This window comes from Nicotiana sylvestris, chromosome 11 (genome assembly GCF_000393655.2).
Source record: "Nicotiana sylvestris chromosome 11, ASM39365v2, whole genome shotgun sequence".
Classification (NCBI taxonomy): domain Eukaryota; kingdom Viridiplantae; phylum Streptophyta; class Magnoliopsida; order Solanales; family Solanaceae; genus Nicotiana; species Nicotiana sylvestris.
The window spans coordinates 21206049-21226744 of record NC_091067.1 but is presented as its reverse complement, the minus strand read 5'-3'; the positions used below and the strand labels follow the sequence as shown (position 1 = coordinate 21226744).

Below are 20696 nucleotides of genomic sequence, written 5' to 3'. Positions count from 1 at the left end.
TATAATGATACCTAATTCAAAACTATTTTACAAACTAAAAATTAACAATGCGATCTCTTTGCTATCCATTCATTTCATATCAAACTTGCTTTCTTACAAATTAACCTGTTCAAACTTATAGAATTATGCGATAAATGAATTCAAATAGACACCATGGCCCATTCTATTATTAATAATGCAGGAACACGGAACAGGAACATAGGATTTAATCATTTTTTTTAATTTTATAAATTGAGTAAAGTGAATACCCAAGTTGGACAATTTTGTGACAAAAGGGAAGCTAAAAAAACGTTCTTCAATTACGAAAATACAACCCCATGGTTTGTTATTATACCACCAATAAAAGATAAAACCACTCTAAAAGAAATGCAAGAGCCCAAAATACTTTACAACTAGAATGAATAGGAACAAATATTGTATTTTTGAAGTTACAGTAAGATATCATACAACTTAGATCACCAAAAATTTAAATGAATGACAAAAAAAAAATCAAATCTGCAATATAGTGATTGGGCCCATGCTCAGCATGGGCCATTCTTTACTAGGTTCATATAAATGGCTGGGTTTGTACACGCAAAACTATGTGAGTATTTTTTATATGATTCCACCTGTATTTTAAGAAGCTAACACGTTATGTTTCCATTAAGGCAGAATACATAGTTTACCCCTGGAATTATGGACCAAATCCCTGTGACACATTTTTTGGGAACAAAAATTACCTTGCACACTCAACCTTTCCCGAGTGTGTCTAATACACACCTCTTTAGTGTTTGACCACTTTTTTCTCAGCAAGTGTAATCACGCACTAATAATAATGTGGCACGTGTGATTAACCTTTTGTAAAAAATAAAAAATACTTGAAATTATAATTATATCCTAATTGCCAAAATATTCTTCCATCTTCTTCATCGTCCCCAAGCTATACCGCCATGGCTGCTAACTCTCCAAAGCGAAACACTGATGCAAAAAGAAGAAAAAAAAATACCACTACCTCATCCTACTACATTTAAGACCCACCACCCCAACCGCATAAATTCCCCGCTAATCTTCATTTTCTTTGCCCCATTCAACACCCCGACAGTTTAAATTCACTATTACTCTCTATTTTTTTATCGTGTTCAACATTCCACCCATTTAGTTATAAAACTCAAATTTGTCTGTGCTATAATTTTGAAAACTGGTGGTGTCTCTTCCAGTTCATGAGATCATAGGCAAGGTCTTCGTCATTGCCATATATAAATAAGACTTCAGAAAAAGGACTGCATATCAAAGTTGTTAGAGAGAAAAAAATAAAACCCGATTGGGATTATTCTATATCTAGTTTATCAAAACTGGAAAAAGAGCAATCATTCTGGGATTAAATCACCTTCCTTATTATTTCAAGAAGCTAATCAAAATCTAAATCTGAAAAACACCCAATCTCAAAAACAATTGTCAATTTGGAGATTTGAATCGCGAGTCATAACCAAAATATATTGGTGTTCAAATATGGAAACTCTGGTTCTTTGTATTTTCTCGTTCCCCTTTAGATCTTGGGAGAAAAATCTGGGGGGGGGGGGGGTTGTAGTGTTGTGACAGAAGAACCTGGAAAAGAATTGATGAAATCTTTTTAGAAAATAAAAAAATGAAAAATGAAAAATCTGCACAAATAGTTTCCAGATGACGATTTAGATACAACATGTTAACTCTTCACTCGCTTCTTATGCGTGTAAATCACGAGTGTAAAAGTAGTGTGTATTAGATACACTTTGAAAAGGTTGAGTGTGTAATTTTTGTTCCCAAAAGGTGTGTCACGGGGATTTGGTCCATAGTTCCAGGGGTAAACTATGTATTCTGCCTTCCATTAATTTCTTTCAGATTATTTCTCAGTATACAGTCTTCCATGCTCCTCTTCTCGCTCAAATTGAGGTATGTTTCACTTTCAATTAATTTTTCCCATATCTTTTTTCTGCTTTTTCCTTTGTTCTTTCTTCACTCTGAATTTCTTTTGGGTTTTCTTCATCATTGTCTGTTTCGAAATACAATGGTTTCTCCACATCTTTTTCTTTTTTCTTTTCAATCTTATCCCTTTATGTATTCTTTTGGCTAACTATGAAGTTCAGTCAGTGGTGCAGGTTCTCTTCGCCTGTTTCTTCTCTTATTTGTCCCGAATTCTTTTTCCCTTGTTTTAATTTTTGCCCTATCTTCTTTTGGTTCACTTCATGATTTTTGACTTTTCAATCAAGTGACCGGTGTGTTGTTGTTGTTTGTTTTTATAGTATTTATATGCGCCTAAGCCTACAAAATATCGATTTTTATTGGGGAGATCGACTTTATTGGGTAGGATGGATGAAGCGAAGGTTAACATCTGGAGTCTTGTGCGACAAGAGAGTGCCAACGATACTCAAAGGTAAGCTCTATAAAGCGGTGGTTAGATCAGCCATGATGTATGAGGCTGAGTGTTGGCTTAAGAACTCACATATCCAAAAGATGAAAGTAGCAAAAATGAGGATGTTGAGGTAGATGTGCGGGCACACTAGGATAGATAAGATTAGGAATGATGATATTTGGGAGAAGGTGCACGTGACTCCCATTGATAAGAAGATGCGGGAAGCGAGGCTCAGATGGTTCGGACATGTACAGAGAAGAAGCATAGATGCTCCAGTAAGGAGGTGTGAGTGGCTGGTTGTGGAAGGCATAAGAAGAGGTAGAGAGCGGCCTAAGAAGTATTGGGGAGAGGTAATCAGGCAGGATATGGCGAGGCTTCAGGTTTCCGAGGACATGATACTTGATAGGAAGTTGTGGAGGTCAAGTGTTATGGTTGTAGGCTAGGAGGTAGTTGAGTCTTCCGTTACTTTGTGTCTTCGTGAGCCTAGTCCGATAGGGTTTTGTCTAAGATAGCTAGGGGTAATGTCGTTTCTTACTATTTTCTGTTTTCTATTTTCGATGCAGGTTCCACTTATTAGCCATCGTTTTTGCTTTGTATTTTTCTTCTGCATTTTAGGTTCCTATTTTTCTTATGATCTCCGTGATGAATCTAATATTCTCTCCTTTTGTCTTTTTATTATCTTGAGCCGAGGGTCTTTCGGAAACAGCCTGTCTACCCCTTTGGGGTAGGGATAAGGTCTGCGTACATACTACCCTATCCATACCCCACTTGTGGGATTCTACTGGGTTGTTGTTGTTGTCGTTGTTGACTGGTGTGTGTTAAATCAGGTGGTAAAACTGTATTTTTAAACTCTAAGCTTGCGGAGTTTTGGACTTTCGTTATTTGCTGGGTTTTTCGCATACTTCTTAATTTTGCAGTTTTGTGTCTATTGTGTGCTAAATGTTAGAAAAATAATTTTAATAACTCAAAAAGAAATATTCAAATTGATATTTAGATTCATTCTATTAATATTATGTTAATGGGTATTTATTATACAATCAATTTGAATGCATTTTAATGTGTGTAATGGTACATTATAATAACTTTAAATATAATATTTTATTAATATTGAATGGCTATCAAAATCAATTATCTTTCTATAACTTTGAATCTGACCAAAGTTGGTCTTGGATGACTGTTTCCTTAACGTTAATTTTGATAACATTTCCTTAACTTTGATAGCTAATGCTTCTTTGGTCTTAAATGATTTTAAAGTTGATAGCCTTAAATGAATTTGAAGTTTTGGCATTTGACTCCTTAATGGAGTTTAACGTTTTTCATTACCTATGAGATGTCCATCTTCCTTTTGGACAATATATAAATATTATCTATATATAAGTATATGTTGGTGTTTGTTTTGGAGAATGTGAAACTGAAAAAACTTTTCTTCTCATTCTTTTGTGCTGGTTTTTTTTTTATTAATTTTTGTTGTTTCTACTCCAAGTTTATACTAGAAGAGCTTGCTGAATCCTGGGGGATATGCCTAACTTTATTTATCACTGTGCGGCCGAAATATCCTTAAGGACAGTCTCCTTGACACGTCTCAAGCTAATTCTTATTCTCCATAATTAATTTTTCCAACAATCTTAAGGACATTTCCACATTTTTTTATTATGGAGAATCAAATTTGATGTTGTCCAAGTTATTGTTCTAATTCTGAAAATGGAACCTACACTTTAAGTTTGCACAATGGTCTTATGAAGTATACCACTCTTTATTGAAATTATTTTTGTGAGTTACAGAATATTAATCAAGTTGTTGTTTCAATTTTGTGCACTATCGCATTATGGAGGATAAATTGCACCACAAAATTAAGGTACACTTTTTATAGTATTTATATGCGCCTAAGCCTACAAAATGTAGACTTTTATTGTTATCCATTTTTGGAAATCTTGAAAGCTCTAAGATAGTGGATTTAAATTTATTCTTCAATTTCAACAAATTTAAGTTTTAAATTTGGAGTGTTACAAATAAAAGCATGATTGATTTCACCTAAGTCGTATAAGTTCTTTGCTAATTCTATGAGAATGAAAGAGTGAATAATTTACTATACATGATAATCATTCATGTCAAATAGAATTTGACAGATCTTTTTGATGGAAGGGAAGATGATGATTATTGTGTTGGTGGAACTCTTTATGAGTTGTGGAAAAATTATCTCTTTAACTTGATTTTTTTAAAATGTGGGGTTCGTGATGCCCAGAGTTATATATCATGTTCCTAAGAAGGAAAAATTATTTGTTAAAATTATAACGAAGCCTTAAAAAATTGAGATTTTGTGTGTGGAAATTTATAATGAAAGATAAAAAAAATATATGTATTTCTGGCTCTAAAAAATTATCATGCTTTGGGTCTCTTAGTAATTTGGGTAAAAACATTATTGAATTATGACCCCTTTCCTACTAATTTGAGATATTTTTGTAGAAGTTAAAGTTGCTTCTATGTTTAGAAAAATTTACCTTGTTATTTGAATACGAAAGATACCAAAAGAAAATAAATTCTTGTATGTGTTGAAAGATGTTCAAAAAGCACTTGTACAGAAGTCAAGTTTTATTTCATTTGAGATGATTTTATGCTTTACTTGAAAAATACTATAAGTTAGTATTTTGTATGTGGATTTTTCACTGTATTAGAAATAATATAGTGATGATATTGAAACTCTGATTCAGATGGAAAAAAACTAGCTAGTTGTTGTGTGATCACCTTTGGTGGGTGTTATGATATTAAAATTGCCTGGCAGGGAAGTTGATTAAGCAACCTATTGGCGTGTATTCCACTAGGAATTAAGCCGACAATATTTGTATCGATGAATTGGGATTGCCAAGGTGAAATAGCCATTGTAAGAAAATAAATCTTTCAATGGGAAAAGTAGACATATTTTTTTAAGATATAATGTCATAAAGCAATTGCTTAGAGATGAGAATTATTTATACATATTATGTGTAGTCAAAAGAGGATTTCGCCGATCCTTTGACTTATAAGTGAAACATCGAGGGGTTGAGACTTTTGCCAATTTGAGATGTATCAACAATGATGGTAACCCAACCTATGTGATTGGAGATCCCATGAAGTAGGTTCATATGGGTAATAACAAGTTATTAGTTGACCAAATGTGCACTATTAAAGTATGTCTCTTCCTATGGTGTATGTGTACATAGTGCAAGGCTGCAAGGAATGTGAGGTTGAGTTATTAAACTCTTAATCCAATAATCCATGGCCTTTTTTAGGTGGTGTATTTGATAACGCCAAACTATGCCTTATACAAGGACACATACAGACGTAGCAAATATAATCTGAGTAATTCTGCCCAGAGTCGAACCACAGAGAATTAACCTATCAATTACTTTTGTCGGATTTACTAAATTCACATGATCAATTTCCCCCAAACTTTGTAATTCGCAATTGATGATATTTCTAACAACTAAAAACTGAAAATAATTAACAGCTGAAAATTAACTATGCTTGATGTGTAAGAAGTTGGAATAAGGTCTAAGGTAATGGTTTCCCCAGTTGGTGATTTCCTTGGTTGTATGTTTCTTATAGAGATGCCTTAGTTATCTCTATCAATCAAGAACTCTCCAGCTATCATAAATCTCTCTCAAGCAATTATAATAATTTACTAGACCCACTCTCTCAGGCTACGCTAGCTAGATTCACATTACCGTTCTTTTAGATTGCACTCGAGGTATCGTTATCTCTAATCCAACCTCTAAACTCTCGGTTATGACTCTCGTCTATACTCCGGGAGTGATGTTGTTCAAACAACTACCTAAATATGCACTCTCTCTCAAGAAGATACATAATAAATAGGAACGAATAATTGAGGGCCCTTTCAACTAACCACAATCAAAACGCAGATGAACAAATAGAGATTAACAACCAATTCAAATTATATCACTATCACAACCAAGTCATCCCCAATGGGTTTCACCAAAACCTTAGATTAAAGTATTTAGCTACTCATGACAACGTAAGAATAAACTACGAAAATATTCATAATGGAAAATTACAAGAAAAATAAAAGAGAATAAGAACTATGATGTTTTGGGTGATCTCTCACATTTGTTCTTCTTGCAAAAGTAATCTCCAAAAATCATCCCTCCCCCCTGTCTTGGGCGAGTTTCTACATCTTATAAGGGTTTTACAAATAGTTTTCCCCGAATTGACACTTTGACCCCTTGAATTTCTGGACTGTGAACAACTCGCCGCGGCCGCAGCGTCGACCGCGATGCTGATGCAGGAAGAACTGACTCAAACTGTGGCGCGGACCGCGGTGGCAATCGCAGTGAGTACTGCTGAGCCTTTTTTTTCTCCACGTTCCTTCTCTTTTAGCTCTTTTGTGTTCGGGTACTTCTTGAATGGGTGTTTTTTTCACGTTATTGCCTCTAAACACTTCATGTTGTTTCCTCGCATCTTATATTCCCTGCGAAACCAAATAGCATCAATTAAAGCATTTTATTGGCAACTTACATTATAAAACAACAACAAAGCATGGGCAATTATGGTGTAAATAACAACTATATAGCCTATTATCAACACCCCACACCTAAATTATTGCTAGTCCTCAAGCAATTCACCACACTCCATAAAAATTCATTCCCTATGCTTTTCCCTCAACGACTCACACCATGAACATTTTACAAGTGTTACACCTAGTAGTGAGCAGCCTTTACCTCAAGAATCAAGTTTTTCGTACCCTGTAACATTTGCACTTACTCAAACCACTCTACACACTAGTCAAGATGCCTTTCCTTTGTGAATTACATGCCCTCACATCACACAAGAGAGTAGTTCTATCTATATAATGATAGTGATAACAATTAGGAACTCAAATAGACAGAATTCGCTAACTCTCCAAAAAGAACATTCACATGCCACAAAGATACACCATAGGCTTTCCCCTAATGTAGTACTTGACTAATCGAGCCCCACTCAGTCTAAGATCAATAGGACTTTATTTGGTTGTAATGTAGGCTAAGGGACGAGTAGGATACATTTGGATATAGTGACTAACCTCCCTAAGCACTTTTAATACCATTACATTGAACTTCAAGATCATCATTTTGTAAGACAACACTCCACCACATTTATTTAAACATCCCCATACATTAGGTGCAATTTGTACAAGCTACCACTTATTAACCACTACAAAATATATGATTTTTTTTTTCGTGGTGCTTCTCTTTTTACGCTTCACATTCTGCACCTTTTCTCTATTTCCATGGTTCCACTTCAAAAACCAAACCACCACCCCACACTTTTGTTTTTGCATAATCTCAATACCATTCTAGTGCTTAGTGAGAGGGAGGAAAATTGGTTCAAACAGCATGTTATTCAAACAATTGGGTAAGGTTCACATTGTGGTTGCTAAAGAAATAAGCTTATAGGCTCAACGGGGTTAACTACGATGTAATGCATTCAGGTGGGTTCACTTTATATGTCTGGCTCAACAAAGAAATGCTTATATCACTTCTAAAACTGAATGAAGCTACTATTTCGCTTTGCAAACACACAGGGCAAGTTCTAGGCATCAAATGTACAGCATGGAATAAAATAATACTCACACCCACATGGCACGACTCACTCCGGATTAGTTTATCAAGACATTCTATTTTGAGTGTTCAAGTTAGGTACAAACATACAATTTTTAAGGCACTTAAACAAGATTCAACCCTTGAAGCTAAGCACTATACTCTAGCGTCTTTCACGTTCAGGTGTAAGAATGCTAAGGGTTTCTTTTTCTCAACTTAGTCCCTCAAGAACCCCACCGAAAGAGATCCATCGTTGGGACAAGTCGCTTCTATTTTAACTTCCTAAAAAAAACTATTACTCTATTTCTAAAGCAACTAACATAAAACAAAACCAAGAAAAACAAACAGATAATATTCACAAGTACAACATACAACGAAGTTTCCCCCACCTCACACTTAAAGAAAAAAAGACATGTCCCCATGGCTTGACAATATAAAAAGTAGTGAGGTAAAGAAACTTCCCTGAAGGGTCACTCTTGATCCGAAACAGTGTCTGGGTTCACTTTGCAGGCGCGACCCAGAGCTTTCAACCAGCCCATGAACTTCTTTTCCGACTTCACCTATCGGTCATCCACAACATCAATGCGGGTACCCAAGTCAGCGACGGAGGTCCGCAGTCCAGTCATTTCCTGCTCCAAATCAGTCATGCGAGTGCTCTGGCGTGGCTGTGATGATCCTGCCTCGTCCCCTTTAGGAGGGGCTATGATCTCAGTAGCTTCAGCAGCATCAGCCTCATCCTCAGACTCAGACGAGTCGTCATTGTGTTGTACCGGCTCTCTTCCCTCTTGCCCAATTTTTCTCGCCCGGAAAGGGTTTTTTTAGGTAATTTCCCATCAACTCGAAAGTTCTCAGGAACATTAGCAAGGTGGCATAGACGGGTGACAAGCGAAGGGAAGTAGTGGCCTTTTCTTAGTTCGGGCAATCGGATGAACATTTCTTCAGAGAGGACTCGGGCGACATCAAACCCTTGGTGAGTCATGAAGCAGTAGATCATAGCGGCTAGTGGCCCATTTACATCGGTGGTATTGCTGGATGGTAGCAACCGAGTGGTGATGATAGTGAGCCAACATTTGGCCTCCCAAGTAAGAGACTTGGAGTGCAGAGTCGTCGGTTGTGCTACCCATTTGGGTTGTCTGCCAGGTATACAAATGACCTCCAAAATTCTGTCCCAGTCAACCATCGGGCGACTAGCCATGATGTAATGATCATCACCCGTGAATGCGGGGAGGCGATACACTCTGCGGATGACCTATATAGAAGCATTAACCGGGGTGTTGCGCCCAGTCACAACCTTGTCCTCGTGTTCTGGCAGGTTTGCATAGAACTCCCTCACTAGCTAAATATTGACTTACTCGGGAGCCTCAAAAAAGATGTCCAGCTGACACCCCCGTAGCTCATCAAACATATTGGGGCATTCCTTCACCAATGCCTTCATGTCGATATGGACCTCATGGAGTAACTTCTTGGCAAGTTTTTGATTGTACCTTGCCTCTGCTTCTACAGAGATGAACTGAGTGCTATCAAATCGTGGTGCACTGGTTTGGCCCCTAGCTCATGAGGAGCCTCCTAGGCCACTAGCAAAGGACCCGGTGTTTCGTCTCTTACGGGCTGAACTCATAATACCTGTCAAAATAGAGAAACGCGTGTTAGGATGAGCCTAAAATGTGTGACTATGCGTGGTTACTCAGACTTCACCACAACCATGTCACAACATCTCCTTATATCTCCATTGAGGCAATTTCTCAAACACATTGTGGGCAAGGCATTTTTCTTCATATTCATGGCCCCAAGGGAATCAAGAAAACTTCCCCAATTCAACTATCCACCAACAACACCATTCCAGACATTCAAAACACATCCCCTTCACCAAACATATGCTAAAAACGAAATTACACTAAAAAGAAGAAGAAAAAACTAAACAAAACAAAATCCTATCACTAACACTACATTAGAACAACATTAACTAGCATAATACAACAAAAACAAATGGAAAGAAAAGAGAAGGGGGTCGGAATCATACCTTAGGGGGAAGAAGATGGGGGTGATTGTGAAAGAGGAAGAAGAAGAAGAGAGTATGGGGGAAAGGCTAGGGTTTAGAGAGAGAGAGGGATTTGGGGACTTTAGGGGGGAGTTACGTTTGATTTAGGGGAAGGGGGGTTGTGTTTTATTTTTAATTTGAAGAGAAGAAATTTTTTTTTGTTGAAGAAAACGAAACAAAAGAAAAATTATTAAAAACAATTATCGCCTGGTACCCGACCGCGGTCGTGCGCGCCGCGGTTTAGGACAGAGTCTCCCGCGGTCGACACCGCGGTCCGCGCCACGGTCGACACCGCGGTCCGCGCCGCGGTCGACACCACAGTCCACGTTGCGGTCTCAGAGGATTTGCAATGCTTCAGTGATTTTCGCAGTCCGCACTGCAGTCGCGGTGACTTTACGTCGCCAGGCAGTGTCTCCCGCGGTCCTGGTCGCGGTCGCGGCTGGCAACTTTTTTTTTTAAACACGAAGTTACATACTACACTTACAACACATTCGTGGGTTGCCTCCCATGCAGCGCCTGATTTAACGTCGCGGCACGATGCAAGTAGTTGAGCCATCACTCCTCATTCGCGTACTGGGGTTCTTTCAAATTGATCATCACTGTATCCCCTTTTTCTTCAGCTATTCCACGGTAATGTTTCAACATTTGCCCATTTACTGAGAGCTTGTTTGTCCCATCTTCTGACTTGATCTCAACAGCTCCACTTGCAAACATTTGCACCACTCTAAATGGCCCTGACCATCGGGACTTTAACTTACCCGGAAACAATCTCAACCTTGAATTATACAATTACCTTGTCACCGGATTTGAAATTTCTGTCCACAATGTGCTTGTCATACATATTCTTCATTCTTTCCTTGTAGAGCCTCATGCTTTCAAAGGCTTGATATCTAAATTCTTCCAGCTCATGCAACTCTATCAGTCAATTTTGTCCAGCTGCTTCGGGATCCATGTTCAATTGTTTTAATGCCCACCACCAAGCTCGATGTTCTAGCTCAACAGGTAGGTGACAGGCCTTCCCAAATACCAACTTGTATGGTGACATACCTATTGGTGTTTTGAACGCAGTTCTATATGCCCAGAGTGCGTCATCAAGCTTCTTTGCCCAATCAGTTCGTGTGGCATTCACCGTCTTGGTTAGTACACTTTTTATCTCCCTATTGGACACTTCAACATGCCCACTGGTTTGCGGATGGTAAGGGGTGGCCACCTTGTGGCGTACATCATACTTTGCAAGCAATTTCTCGAAGGCTCTGTTACAGAAGTGAGTGCCTCCATCACTGATGATCGGTCTTGGTATCCCAAATCGGGTGAATATGTTATTTTTCACAAAACCTATCACCACTCTTTCATCATTAGTGGGCAACGCTGCAGCTTCCACCCATTTAGACATGTAATCCACGGCAACAAGTATGTACTTATTGCCACAAGCTGACGAAGGGGCCTATGAAGTCAATCCCCCAAACATCAAACACCTCTACCTCTTGAATCAGATTCATGGGCATCTCATGGCGACGGGAAATGTTCCCAGTTCACTGACATTCATCGCAGCCCTTCACCCATAGGTGTGCATCTCTAAACACTGTTAGCCAAAAGAACCCGGCCTCTAGCACTTTCGCAGCTGTCCTGGCTCCTCCAAAATGTCCTCCATATGCTGATGTGTGACAAGCCTGCAAAACAGAAGATTGTTCTACCTCGGGGACACACCTCCGGATCATATTATCAACACAGATTCTAAACAAATAAGGCTCGTCCAAATAATACATGCGACAATCACGATAAAACTTTTTCTTTTGGACAGATAAAAGGTCATAGGGAACAATACTGCAGGCTAGGTAGTTTGCAAAATCTGCATACCATGGCGCATCCTCAAGACTGGCTGCGAGCAGCTGCTCGTCTGGAAAGGTTTCCAGGATATCTTCGACCTCGACTGATTTTTCAGCTCATTCAAGTCGCGATAGATGATCATCGACTTGATTTTCTGTGCCCTTACGGTCACGAATTTTGAGGTCGAATTCTTGCAACAGTAGTACCCAATGAACCAGGCGCAACTTAGACTCCTTTTCTCAATTAGGTACCTGAGAGCTGCATGGTCAGTATATACAATTACCTTGGAACCAATCAGATATGATCGGAACTTGTCAAAAGCAAACACCACTACCAACATCTCCTTCTGCGTCACTGTGTAATTGAGTTGTGCACCGCTTAGCGTTCTGCTTGCATAGTAAATCGGGTGCATCAGCTTATCTCTTCACGGCCCCAAGACTGCTCCTATAGCATAGTCGCTGGCATCACATATGAGCTCAAATGGTTGCTCCCAGTTGGGTGCAACAATGATGGGTGCAGTTATCAACCTCTTCTTCAGTTCGTCAAATGCCAACCTACAATCATTAGAAAACACAAAGGGCTGATCCTTTTCAAGGAGTTTGCATAATTGGTTAGCAATTTTGGAAAAATCTTTTATGAAACGCCGGTAGAACCCAGCGTGTCCAAGAAAACTTCTCACCGCCTTGACTGAAGTGGGCGGTGGTAGCTTCTCAATCACGTCAACTTTAGCATGGTCAACCTCAATTCCTTTACTGGACACTCGATGCCCCAGGCCTATACCTTCTTGTACCATAAAATGACACTTCTCCCAGTTTAGCACTAAGTTTGTCTCCACACATCTTTTAAGCACTCTCCTTAAGTTGTAAAGACAGTCTTCGAATGAATCTCCCACCACGGAGAAATCATCCATAAAGACCTCCATAATATCCTCTACCATGTCTGTGAATATGGCTAACATGCACCGTTGAAAAGTCGAGGGTGCATTGCAAAGCCCAAAAGGCATTCTCCGAAAGGCAAAGATGCTATATGGACAGGCGATGGATGTTTTCTCTCTATCTTTGGGGGCTATTGATATCTGATTGTACCCCGAATATCCATCCAAGAAACAAAAGTGCGATCGCCCAGCCAGCTTGTCCAACATTTAGTTAATGAAGGGTAAGGGGAAATGGTCCTTCCAGGTGGCTGTGTTCAATTTCCTGTAATCCATGTAGATACGCCACCCTGTGACTGTACGAGTTGAGATCAACTCATTGTTCTCATTTTTTACAACAGTCATTCCCCCCTTTTTCGGTACATATTGGATAGGGCCGACACAATTACTATCAGAGATGGGGAAGATGATTCCCGCATCTAGCCATTTGATCACTTCTTTCTTTACAACCTCTTTCATTTTTGGGTTCAACCTTCGCTGGTGTTCCCTGGAATATCTGTGCCCCTCCTCCAGTAGAATCTTATGCATATAGAAGGCTGGGTTGATACTCTTTATGTCTGCCATAGTCCAACCAATGGCAGTCTTGTTTTTCTGCAGTACGTGTAAGAGTCGTTCTACCTGCACATCTAGCAAACCGAATGATATAATAACAGGCAAGGTCGAATCAGGGCCTAAGAACACATACCTGAGGTGATCTAGGAGTGGCTTCAGTTCCAACTTGGGTGGTTCCTCTATTGATGGCTTTGCTGGAGGAGTGTCCCTTTTTTCTAGCTCAAGGGACTCGAACTGAGGTTCCCTTGACCAAAATCCTCGGCCTTCCAGTGCCATGACCCATTAAACTAACCCTTCACCATCCATTTCTTCTAAATTCGTCAGACATGCCTCCAATGGATCTTTTACAGTTAGGGTCATATCATCTTATTGCAGGATTACATCCACGACCTCCACTAGAGAGCAATTAGCATATTCACTAGGACTCCTCATAGATTTCTGAACATTGAATATAACTTCTTCATCGTTCAATCTCATTTTTAATTCCCCAGTCTCACAGTCGATCAGTGCTCTCCCAGTGGCTAAAAATGGTCTCCCTAAAATAAAGGGTATCTCCTCATCCACCTGACAATCCAGGATAACAAAGTCTGCAGGGAACACGAACTTCCCCACTTGCACCAACACATCATCAAGAATACCAGTGGGCCTCTTCACTGTGCGGTTATCCAGTTATAGCAGCATCGAAGTTGGCCTAGCTATGCCAATGCCCAGTTTGGTGTACACAGCCAGTGGCATCAGATTTATGATGGCTCCCAAATCACACAACGCCTTTGCAAAGGCATAACTTCCAATTGTGCATGGAATAGTGAAGCTACCTAGGTCCGACATCTTTTGAGCCATCCGTTTTGCCATCACTGTGCTGCAGGTCTGTGTTAGAGTTACAGTGGATAGATCCTGAAAATCAAACTTCTGTGACATTAGATCTTTCATCATCTTGGCAGGCATCTCCCTCAAGGCATCCATCAAAGGAATATTCAACTGAATTTGACGCAGCATCTCCATGAACTTCTTGTATTGGTCTGCCTTCTTTTGTTTGACCAGTCTCTGAGGGAAGGGTGCAGGTATCACCCTTTGTGCATTGCTTGCTGGATTCTCTCTGTTAGAATTTTCTGGCACAAGAGGTGCCACATGTTCTGCAACTTGGTCATTCATCTTTTCTTTGCCTTTTTCCTCCTGACTCTACTCAACCACCACTTCAGTAAGTTCTGTTGGTTCCTTTACCTCTAATTGAACTGGAGTGGATGGCGTAGTATCCTTGCTGGCTTGTGCAATTTCCTGCTCTCTGTCTAAATCTCTCCCATTCCGAAGACTTACTGCCATCAGCTGATTCGGGTTTTGGTTCTTGGGGTTTATGTTTGTGTCTGCAGGCAAAGTTCCCTGAGGAAGGTTGTTCAAAGCCATGAACAGTTGACCCAGCTGCGTTTCAATATTCTTTATGGCTGAATCATGCACTGCCAATTTTTCCTGCACTTTATTATTTGTCCCAATGAGTTGCTGAAGCATACCCCTGATTTTCACCATGTTGTTATTTTGCTGCTGAGGGGGTGGTTGGTATGTCAATTGTTGCTGATTTTGCTGTGGATAGCCCCGTGGTTTCTGATATGGCACTGGCACTAATTGGTTTGAGGGTGCATACCCCCAGGCTACTGCATATTAGGCATGTACTGCTGATTTTGTTGCGGTCTCCACTGTTGTGATCCTTGCCTCTGACCCCATAGTTGTTGACATAATTCATATCTTCACTTGCCCTTTGATTTTCACCTTCTCCGCTCCATGAACATGCATAAGACTGATTAATACAAGGTGTACACAGTCCCCCATTTGTTGTATCAACAATGTGCACCTGTTTATCAATCTTCTTTGTCAATATACTCATCTGGGTCATGAGTGTGGCCATGTTCTCTACATGCGAATTATTTGGGTCAAGAGGAACTGAATGCACTATGGATGCCAGTGTTGTACCTCTAGTCATCCACCCTGAATTTTGTGACATCTTATCAAGAAGGATTTTGCACTCAATGAATGTTTTACTTAAAAATGCACCTCCAGCTGAAGCATCCACATTTGCTTTCAAATTGTCAGCTAGCCCCATGTAGAATCTCTGGCCGAGCATCTGGTCTGGAATGCCATGGTGAGGACACTTTACTAACATCCCTTTAAATCTTTCCCAAGTTTCTTGCAAAGACTCAGTGGGTTGCTGCCTATACTGCAATATGTCATCAATCTGTTTTGCAGTCTTGTTAGGCGGATAGAACTTGTTTAGGAACTGCTTGACTAATTCCTCCCAGGTGGTAATAGAGTTGATATGGAGTGAATTTAGCCAAGTCTGAGCTTCCCCGGTTACCGAGAATGGAAATAGTAGCAACTTGATAGCTTATGGAGTCGCATTTGGCTGCCTTTGGGTCATACAAATTGACAAAAAAAATTCAAGTGTTATTGTGGGTCTTCAATGTGTGACCCGGAGAACAGTCCCTTATTATACAGCAGATGCAGCATGTTGTTGGTGATCTGGAATGTCTCCGCTTGAATTGCGGGCACAGCTATGGCAGTGGCCAGATTATCAGTTGTGGGTTGTGCCCAGTCATAAAGTGCAGCTTTGGGCACAAGAGATGCCACCCCTCTGACATTTAAGTCAGTTGGCTCATTCCTAATGTTACTGTTGACGTTATCTACGTCACCCATGTCAAATTCGAGTTGGTGTGATTATTGAGATTGTTGAAGTCTTTTGTTGGCACGGTTCAATGACCTGAATGTTTTCTCAGGGTCTGAGAGTCCTTCTAGCAGTTCTCCAGTCCTCGAAGAACTTCTAGGCATACACCTACTTTCCACAAGAGCTCAAACGTTAGAATTTCAATAAAAAGATTGGGTATAGAGAAAACTGACTACACTTAGAATTTTTGTACATCTCTCAATTGTAATTGATAACACCGTTAAGTCCCCGGCAACGACGCCAAAATTTGATAACGCCAAACTATGCCTTATACAAGGACACATACGGACGTAGCAAATATAATCTGAGTAATTCTTGCTCAGAGTCGAACCACAGAGAATTAACCTATCAATTACTTTTGTCGGATTTACTAAATTCACATAATCAATTTCCCCCAAACTTTGTAATTCACAATTGATGATATTTCTAACAACTAAAAACTGAAAATAATTAACAGCTGAAAATTAACTATGCTTGATGTGTAAACAGTTGGAATAAGGTCTAAGGTAATGGTTTCCCCCGTTGGTGATTTCCTTGGTTGTATGTTTCTTATAGAGATGTCTTAGTTATCTCTATCAATCAAGAACTCACCAGCTATCATAAATCTCTCTCAAGCAATTATGATAATTTACTAGACGCACTCTCTCAAGCTACGCTAGCTAGATTCACATTACCGTTCTTTTAGATTGCACTCGAGGTATCGTTATCTCTAATCCAACCTCTAAACCCTCGGTTATGACTCTCGTCTATACTCCGGGAGTGATGTTGTTCAAACAACTACCTAAATATGCACTCTCTCTCAAGAAGATACATAATAAATAGGAACGGATAATTGAGGGCCCTTTCAACTAACCACAATCAAAATGTAGATGAACAAATAGAGATTAACAACCAATTCAAATTATATTACTATCATAACCAAGTCATCCCCAACGGGTTTCACCAAAACCTTAGATTAAAGTATTTAGCTACTCATGACAACGTAAGAATAAACTACGAAAATATTCATAATGAAAAATTACAAGAAAAATAGAAGAGAATAAGAACTATGATGTTTTGGGTGATCTCTCACACTTGTTCTTCATGCAAAAGTAATCTCCAATAATCAGCCTCCCCTCGTCTTGGGCGAGTTTCTACATCTTATAAGGGTTTTACAAATAGTTTCCCCCGAATTGTCGCTTTGACTCCTTGAATTTCTAGACTGTGGACAACTCGTCGCGGCCGCGGTGCTGACCGCGGGAAGCACTGACCCAAACCGCGGCGCGGACCGCGGTGGCAATCGCAGTGAGAACTGTTGAGCCTTTTCTTCTCCACGTTCCTTCTCTTTTAGCTCTTTTGTGTTCGGGTACTTCTTGAGTGGGTGTTTTCTTCACGTTATTGCCTCTAAACACTTCATGTTGCTTCCTCACATCTTATATTCCCTGCAAAACCAAATAGTATCAATTAAAGCATTTTATTGGCAACTTACATTATAAAACAACAACAAAGCATGGGCAATTATGGTGTAAATAACAACTATATAGCCTATTATCAGTATTGCACTGCAGAATACACTTGATGGATGGACCTATATGAGTGTGGAGTGGGGCCGCTCCTATGGAATTTGTGGCAAAATTTCTAGAGCACTCATAAAAAGCAGGCGCGCGCATGGCCTATTAGAGCAAAACCGCGTCAAACAACAAAGTTTGTGCGAGTATAATGTGATAGATAAGACACTAAATTTACAAAAGAATTCTTGGTTCATAGAAGTTTTAAACTTCACCAATTGTTCTGTAAGTTTATTCTTATTTTATCTAGGTTTGGTTCATAGTCTAAGAGACACCAGATTCGACGCATTATGCTTATTTGTGAAACCCATTGAATTTTTTTTATAATATTCTTTTTGAGTTATGTGGGGGATTGTTAGAAAAATAATTTTAATAACTCAAAAAGAAATATTTAAATTGATATTTAGATTCATTCTTTTAACATTATGTTAATGGGTATTTATTATACAATCAATTTGAAAATATTTTAATGTGTGTAATGGTACATTATAATAACTTTAAATATAATATTTTATTAATATTGAATGGCTATCAAAGTCGGTTATCTTTTTATAACTTTGAATCTGACCAAAGTTGGTCTTGGATGACCGTTTCCTTAACGTTAATTTTGATAACATTTCCTTAACTTTGATAGCTAATGCTTCTTTGGTCTTAAATAATTTTAAAGTTGATAGCCTTAAATGAATTTGAAGTTTTGGCATTTGACTCGTTAATGGAGTTTAACGTTTTTCATTACCTATGAGATGTTCATCTCCTTTTTGGATAATATATAAATATTATCTATATATAAGTATATGTTGGTGTTCGTTTTGGAGAATGTGAAAATGTAAAAACTTTTCTTCTTCTTCTTTTGTGCTGGGTTTTCTTTTGATTAATCTTTGTTATTTCTACTCCTAGTTTATACTAGAAGAGCTTGTTGAATCCTAGGGGATGCACCTAAATGTCTAATATAGTCAACTTAAAGAATTGTCTAAATGCACTTCTTATAATAAATCTAAAAGAACTGTTTGAATCTCTATCTGTTTACAAGTCTAATATGTCAGTTCTTACTTGAGTTAATACAAGTGGAAGTAAAATTTAGTACATTTGTATTTGTACTTGGTATACAGAGGCTACCGTGAAGTTGCACAAAGAAATATATATATGCAGAGACAACAAAGAGTGCGTTACGATAAAGTTGTCCATAGCATCTCAAATCAATTTACATTTTACGTACAACTAACTTCTACCACGAGGTGAATTTAAGTGAGTGAATGCATTTGTTTAACTTCTGAATAGATACTTCAACTGATTGCAATGTGTTGGTTTTGATGCCACTGAAAGGTCTTCTACTATTGTGTTGAGATGTAGTTGAAGCAACTTTTTGTTACTGTTCGAATGTTGAATCCACTTTTGCTTCTGTTGCTACCGTCAGTTTTTGTTGTAGTGATATTAGGTTAGTTTTACCTGATTCTTCATCTTCGTTTCCTTCTTATGTATGCTAGCAATCTTTTATATCTTGGTCTGCAATTTTTTTCGGTTGCAGTTGGTCATATAAAATTTGTGAAGGTTTTATTTACCAGTCTAACTATAGTGCTGGCAAGTTGTAATATGATCATCAACGACTCTTTCTGTTTATAGAAACATTGCCCTTGAGCTTTGGTGGGGAAATCACTGTTGTTGAATCTACCGTTGATGTTTTAGATGATTTTCTTTGCAGATTACGATGCCAAGGAGGCTAATAGATTCAATCACTTGTTTGGATTTGGTGCAGGTGTTGCTCTTATTTTCTCTGGTTGCATGGTAAAGTACTTTTCGAGCTTCTTTGTCTCCTTTGAAATCTTCATGGTTCTTGATCAATTTTCTTGGATTAGATCAAGTGAATCTGCAACGGATTATCACCTAGGTAAGTTAACTTTAAATGGCCTCTACTTGCCTCTTTTCTCATATATACTACTACACCTACTTCTTATCTCCTAGCTTTACACATAACCTATATTAACTGGGTCTATTTTGAGAAAATATTGAAGAAGAATTTGAACTTTCCCCGAAGACATTCTACTTAAATAATTATTATCTATTATGTTGAAATATAAAGTTCACACCATTTCACTGTGATCTAGGTAGCAAGAATGATAAAATACTGTCGAAGGTATAATAGTAATTGATTTCATTTCCATTTTTGGGTTGACGTCTGTGCATTTATCTAGCATTTTCACCCATATTTTTTGATTTCTTTCCTTTCTCTACTGAAGATCTAGCCTTCTTTTGTTCACCGACCCCGAACTAACTTTCTCTGATGCTAAAGCTTCCTTTTAAAAAGTGCACAGTCGCCTTCTTTCGGGGGGAAAGAATTGCCACAACAGTGGCCTTCCTCAAGGGAGGAGTTCATACCCGGAGAAAGAAAGCAGACTACTAAATCTACTATTTAAACATATTGTTTGCACTAGTACATGAATGCACAGAGAAGGCCCTCGCTCGGGTTCTTTGACATCGACTCGGTTGCTAGGAAGAATGCGGGCTTAGAGCCAATAGAACTAGTGTTCCTTCGTCTGAATGATAGGTCCTCCTCTCCCTGACCCCACTTGTGAGATTACACTAGGTTTTTTGTTGTTGTTGAATGACATGTCCCTAGCTATTGGATTGTGTAACCTTTTCTTTGAAGTCTAATTTAGCCTCTGCAAATTAGCAGAACTTTAGAGTATATTTTTGTCACGACCCAAATCTACGTGACCGGCACCCGACACACTATCTGACCCGAGTGAACCAACCCATATGATGCACCCAAATCATGTGCATGAAAACCAATTTAACTGCAGAAGCTCCTAGAAAACCATATACATTTTCAAGTTAAATGATAAAATATTTTCCAATTCAAAATCACACATGACACCCTTTCATGATAATAACAATGAGAGTAAATAAAATAAATATACTTCCATGAATGTCATGTACAACCCCGTTACTACAACCTTTCACAACCATCTATGGAGCCTCTATAATAAAGAATAGAACCAACGGTTGGAGAAATTCCAACAAAATAAAATAAGGAAGAACATGATAGCTACCACGAAATAAAAGTGGTGCTTCATAATACCTTGGAAAGAGAGTCATACTGACCTGACCGCATGTCATGTATCATACATCATCCTGAAACATGTAAAATAAGCAGGG

The 20696-nt window shown here is 38.8% G+C and overlaps 1 protein-coding gene across 1 annotated transcript; it reads right to left on the bottom strand.

Annotated features, from left to right (window-relative positions):
• Positions 1-13652: 13652 nt before the first annotated feature.
• Positions 13653-14438, bottom strand: LOC104220065 (uncharacterized). Its single transcript, XM_070160980.1, has 2 exons — positions 14048-14438; positions 13653-13939 (listed from the first exon to the last, which is right to left on the bottom strand). Exons 1-2 carry the CDS (start codon positions 14436-14438, stop codon positions 13653-13655), a joined length of 678 nt encoding a protein of 225 aa, XP_070017081.1.
• Between the last annotated feature and the right edge of the window lie 6258 nt (positions 14439-20696).